Genomic DNA, 6,000 nt, shown 5'->3' on the forward strand with positions numbered 1-6,000 from the left:
GTTGCTTTTCAATATAAATAAGGACTAAGGAAGGAATATATAGTTGCCTGTATATTGGCATATATAATTCTAGAACTCCAGGTATTGTAACTTTTTAACAAGTTTTGTAGTGTGTGTGCTGTGTAACTGAAGTGGCCAAGAGAAAATAGTCGAATAAATCCAACATAATTAAGGAGAGTCATCTGAGAGATATTGAAATGAACGATCAGTTTATGAAAGTCTATCTCTTCATTATAGATAGAAAAACATTATCTTTGTTTACAGTTGTAACTTGTAACTGATTTAAGAAACGTTTGTTTCAGCTCAAAAAATAATTTTGGGATTTTTTTTCCTTTCAAATGTCGTGTTTCACTTCTGGAAAACATAACTTATCTTTTTAAGCTTTTTTTTATCGGTTTTGAAAAACTTGTATAGTTATTAATTTCTTTCAAACATCTTTTGATTTTAAAAAACATTTTTTCTTGTAAAAAAAACACAAACAAATTACTAGTTGAATATTTAAATAAAAATTGATTGATTACGATCGATTTAGTGTTTCTTTTCACTTTAACCAAGTGATAAGTACGTAGCATTCATTGCTAAGACAGATTGAATGATGACTTGTGAAGTTCTAGTCTAACTTGCATAAAATCATACTACAAAATTATATATATACTACGTTCTACTCATTGTGTTAAAACTTTGCAAGTTGAAGGTAAAAAGATTGAGAATTTCTCATAAGATTCTCTGTCTCTCCCAACACATCAAAACAAGTGCTGAGGTGGGAATCTTTTTTCATGGTGCCAGTAACCAGGGTGTTGCAGCAATGCAGCATGCTCTCATTAATGTCAGAACCGACACTCCTGCCTCCTACTTTTGCTAAAGGCTGCTATAGACAACAACACTCGGTAAAAGGCCTTGACATTTCACATTTGTGACCCAGCTTTTCAAAAAAATTATAAAACAAAATCAAATATGAAAGACCAAATTTGATTCTCTTTTTCTTTTTTCACCATTGCGTAATGCATGCAATCCTATATCTATTATTGAAGTCACTAATAAGGTGCCACCAAGCATTGCAATGCATGCGACTTTATACACGAATAATAAGCAATAATTTCTATGCACGTTTCCAACAAGAAAATGATCTTTAGATGATATTTAATTATAAGATTCAGGAGGCAAGAGTAGAACATTTATTTATATGGCTGACCAAAGAAAAAAGAGTAGAATAACATTTATATAATATTAATTTCTAGTGTTACACAAAATGATATTCAGGAATCAGATAACCAGGTTTAAAACCAAGGTAAATATGATGACATGTAGATCATTAGGCCATGATGAACATGAACTTGGGTTGCTATCATACCAAGACGGCTTTAGTCCTGAAAGATCTTGAAGTGGTCCACCGGCAAAATAATTATCATCATTTCTCTGTCGTGTGTTCAAACAAGAAGGGATTTCCAAGTAAGAAGAGAGGTTCTTCTTCTTTGACTGATCATTGATGCAGAGTTCACTGTTTCCTCTTAAATCCAATCTTTTACCTAACTTTTGAATGAAGTCACCAGGTAGCTCTAGAACCCCACTCAGCTTGTTGTGGCTGATATTCAGTTGATCTAGGCTTGGGAGTGAACCCAAATTTGGAGGAACTTGTCCAATAAGACTATTGTTACCTAAGGAGAGAGCTGTAAGATTTTTCAAGGAAGAGAAAGAGTAGGGTATAGAACCTGTTAATCCACACCCTGATAAACTCAATGATTTGAGCTTCTTAAGCTTCCCTATGAACTGGGGTATCCCTCCTTTAATGGGGTTGTCATCAATGAGTAAATATTCCAAAAGGTCTAAACTTGAGAAGGTTTCACTAATAGGCCCTACAATAAAATTATGACTCAAATCAAGCAAGACTAACCTCTTGAGGTTTCCTATATCAGGAGGAATGTTTTCACTGAGTCTGTTAGAGTGCAAATCCATCTTCTGGAGAAGTTGAAGCTTTCCAAGAGAACAAGGCAGAAACCCTTCAACTGCATTGCAACTTAGGTCCAATATGGTCATGCTTTTCAAACCTCCAATTTCCTTTGGGATTTGACCACTCAAGTTGTTATAACTAAGGTCAAGTTGCTCTAGACTAACCAAACCACCAATCTGGCTAGGGATGTTTCCTTGTAAGCTGTTCTGGGAGAGGCTCAGGACCCTAAGACCAGCAACACCTCCCAAACTTGTAGGTATTTCACCATAGAGGGAAGGGTTATTCTCCAAAGCTAAGTGTTCTAGTGAAGAGAAAGGACCAAAGAGAGTTTTGGGTAGAGTAACTGGTGAAGCAACAAAACAGTTAAAAATTGAAAGGGTTTTTATATACTTGAGTTTCAGCAAGGAGTGTGAGAGATAAGCTGAGGGTTTGCAAGGTGAGAATGGGAAGACTATATCAGGACCAATGTGGATTTTGGTGACATGAAAGATTTGTTGGTTATTGCTGCCAAGTTCACACTCAACACCTGGCCATGGAGTATCAGTGCATGGCTTTGGATGTGCTTGGGCCCAGTAAGGGTCTTCCAGAAGAGCATCCATCACTTCAAACAATCCCAACAGTTCCTCCTCTTCCATTACCATGTGCCCCTTGTGTAAACTATTTCCCATTGACATCATTTCACTAGCAAAAAAGAGGAACCAAAGAAGAATAAGAGACATGGATGCCATTAATTTGAGACACTGCCTAGCTACTTCCAAATTCCAATTCCAACAACTCACTCACAAATGGAATTGCAAGAACTGGATTTAGAGGTAACTGAAAAAGGCCTTGTTCCTCTTTCCCTATTTAAGCTCTCTTGAGTCTTGAATAATGCAAAGGAGAACAATGTAAAGGTAACTCAAGATTCTCATTTTTGTGTTAGCTAGCTGTGAAGGCTGCAAAGAAAAACCAGAGCTGTTGTTGTTACCTCTCCCAAGATTGTGTTGAGTGTGAGTATGACTGTTATTTTGCATGGAAAAGGGTGTGAGATGAAATAGGTAGACAATTGGGCTACCATAAACGACAGTATAATCTTCCACAAGTGTCAAAATGTATATTTATGAAATATAAATTATATTTGTATAATTTTTTACACAACAAAGAAAACAATATAATAAAATACTTAATTATTTATTTACAAAAGAAAATTAAAAACATTATAGAAGTAATATTATACTATATACTCATATAAACTGTTGCAACCATAAGACATGACACTGAGAGCCTTGGACAAAGTAATAAAGCCGCTACCAAACAGGGATCATCTACAAAGACAGAACTTTTCACCATTATCCATGAACTTTTGCATCTCTTCTTTCACTTCACTTACTCAGTTTGATTGGCAGTATTCTATTAACTAGCCTATAGTATTATGATTTCCTTTCCAGTTTCGATGTTTCCATTCTTCTAAGGTGCATATTACTAGTTTTATTTATTATGTTTCCTAAGTATATATGAGTTTGAATCTTTTTAACTGGTACTAGTACCGGTACCCCGTGCCTCTCATGCATTATTTTTTTTTCTTATAAATAAATTATATGTTGATCTGTGTATGGTGAACGTTTTGAAATCTTGATGTTTCTTTTGTGGAATTCTCAACGTACAACGATTAGAAGAGGAAACTAGATGTTTGATACATGTGATGATTGCTATGTACTAATCACGTCTTGCTTGTGTATTTTGTTCCAAGTCCTTCTTTGTTAGTGATACCTGAACTAAAAAAATTGAAATATATATAGGCAGAGAAGGAGGTGATTCGAAGTTAATTATCTCCGGAGTATTTTTTAAAATTAGAGATATTTTAGATATTTTTATTTTTATTATTATATTAAATATTAAGACTTTTAGTAGGATTTTTAATGCACATTTTATAGTATTTTTTAATACAAGATATTAAGAGAAGGATAATAAATTTTGAGAGTTTCGTTGTTGAGTATTTCAATTCTTGCATTCATGAGTTATTATATATGCATCATTTATTATATTATATGAATCTTAAAATTTGAAAATAAAAATTTCAAATGCATATTAAAGCAAGTCAAATTTTTTTAAAAGAAAAGGAAGCAAATGTTTGGTTGGAACATGATGAACTTGAATCTCTTAAAACAAGTTATTAGGTGCTCGAATCCTAACTCTTTTATATAAAGAAAATTTTGGACTCCATAAACATTCAAGATAGATTAAACTCAATAAACATTCAAGAATACTCCTTACAATATAATATGTGTACTTTTATTAAAAAAAATCAAAAAGAAAATTGTGATAGTCCAGGCCACCATTGTCTACTAAAAAAAACAACATTATCTTATAAGTAATTACTCGCTTTAGACCTAAATATAAATAAATAAAAAATCAAACTCAGATATAAATAAATTTTAACGTTAAAATGATATGATAATAAAATATTTTTACTATAAATAAATAAAAAGATATAGAGACAGATATTCCGTCTCTATATTAGAATTTTGAATTTCTTCCAATTGATAACTTGAGACTGACGGATTTGTTGACAATTATCTTTACTGTTCTATTTCAAGCTTTCGTTTCTGATAACGTTAGAGATGGAGTTAAATAGAGACGCAAATGTCCATCTCTGATTCTTGTCCCTAAATTATAATTTTTTTGTTCCCTCTTTAGCTATTTAAATCTGTCTCCAGTTGTTTATATCTATCTCTGAATCCAGAGACGGAAAATTATTCCTCTCTAATTTCCGTCTTTATGTCCAACTTTTCCAGTGAATTATTTTGACCGTATTTAATGATTTTATTCCAAAACTACCTTTCAATTAATTGTGATTCTAGTTCCAATGTCTCTCTTTTATTCTTGATATGAAATTCAAACGAAAGATACTTTAGGAAAAATAATTTTTTTTAAATATGATTAGTAAAACTATATGACATTAACCAACTTTCTTAATCAACATAAAATTAATAATGTTTGCTTATATTTAAGTCTAAAATATATAGTATTTTAAATATGTTCATTCAGTGACGGTTCATAACATTGTTGGAAAGTATTATTATTATTTGGGGTTTAGTGATCAATTGATAGAGGGGAAAAAATCATTTCATTTTAAAAAAATGACAATAAAATGCGTGGAAAAAAATAGGGACAAAATTTGCCAGAAAATAATAAATTGGCTATTAAAATTACAATTAAGCCAACTATGTACGTGTTAATGCTTGTATTTCAAAAGTATGTAAATTTTCGTGGAAAAAGGATGTCAATCAAGCCCGAGCCCGGGTAGGTTCAATTTTATGTGGCCAACTTTATACTGAACTCGAATCTTCCTGTTTCTTATTCTTAATTCTTTGAATTAATTAATATTAAAAAAAATTGCACAGCACTTGGTTGAAACCAAATTTTAATTACCAGTATAATATTGGGCAAAGAAAGAGTCAATAAAATGGAAGGATCTTTGAGTCCTTTTTTACATTCTGCATTGGATTTGCTTTATTTTAACTAAAATATATTTTTAGACATTATGTTTTTGTTGAATCTTGCTTTTAGTTTTTAGACTTTCAAATCATATAATTTAGTTTTTGGACTTTATAAAAAAAAATATTTCATAATTTATAAGATGCATACTTATGAAGAGATATTAAATTAAATCTACGTTGAAATCATATAGAAGAGCTAAAACAATGGGGATGATAATAGCATTTGGGGTTGACAATGAAAGGACCAAATTACTTATATTTAGGATGAAACCATTGCAATTGTGTTATAACCAGAGTCAATTTCTGTACGGAATTAATACAAGGCAACTAAGGATCAGGCAATCGAATGCAATAAACTGGTTGAAGGCAATGAGAATTACAAACAGAACTGATCAGAGGCAATTACAGGATCAGGTGGAATTGATCAGAAGTGACAAAATTATGCGAAAATGAAATCATAATCTGGTACACTCATACACATTGAAATTATTAATGTGTCTGATTGCGAGTCGCTTTTCACAAGATTCACGTCTAATTCACACGATAAATTTAAAGATATTTTCTGTAACTTCA

General features: G+C 31.9%; 1 protein-coding gene across 1 annotated transcript; it reads right to left on the reverse strand.

The window, feature by feature from the left end:
• Window positions 1–1,188: 1,188 nt before the first annotated feature.
• LOC114421567 (receptor like protein 29-like) lies at window positions 1,189–2,978 on the reverse strand. The gene has a single exon (XM_028387546.1). The coding sequence runs from the start codon at window positions 2,674–2,676 to the stop codon at window positions 1,264–1,266; it is 1,413 nt and encodes a 470-aa protein (XP_028243347.1). The 5' UTR covers window positions 2,677–2,978; the 3' UTR covers window positions 1,189–1,263.
• Window positions 2,979–6,000: the final 3,022 nt, after the last annotated feature.

This window comes from Glycine soja, chromosome 8 (genome assembly GCF_004193775.1).
Source record: "Glycine soja cultivar W05 chromosome 8, ASM419377v2, whole genome shotgun sequence".
Taxonomy (NCBI): Eukaryota; Viridiplantae; Streptophyta; class Magnoliopsida; order Fabales; family Fabaceae; genus Glycine; species Glycine soja.

Bases quoted from the DNA above. Each gene is read 5' to 3' on its own strand.
- LOC114421567 (XM_028387546.1), bottom strand. From the start codon at position 2,676: ATGGCATCCATGTCTCTTATTCTTCTTTGGTTCCTCTTTTTTGCTAGT.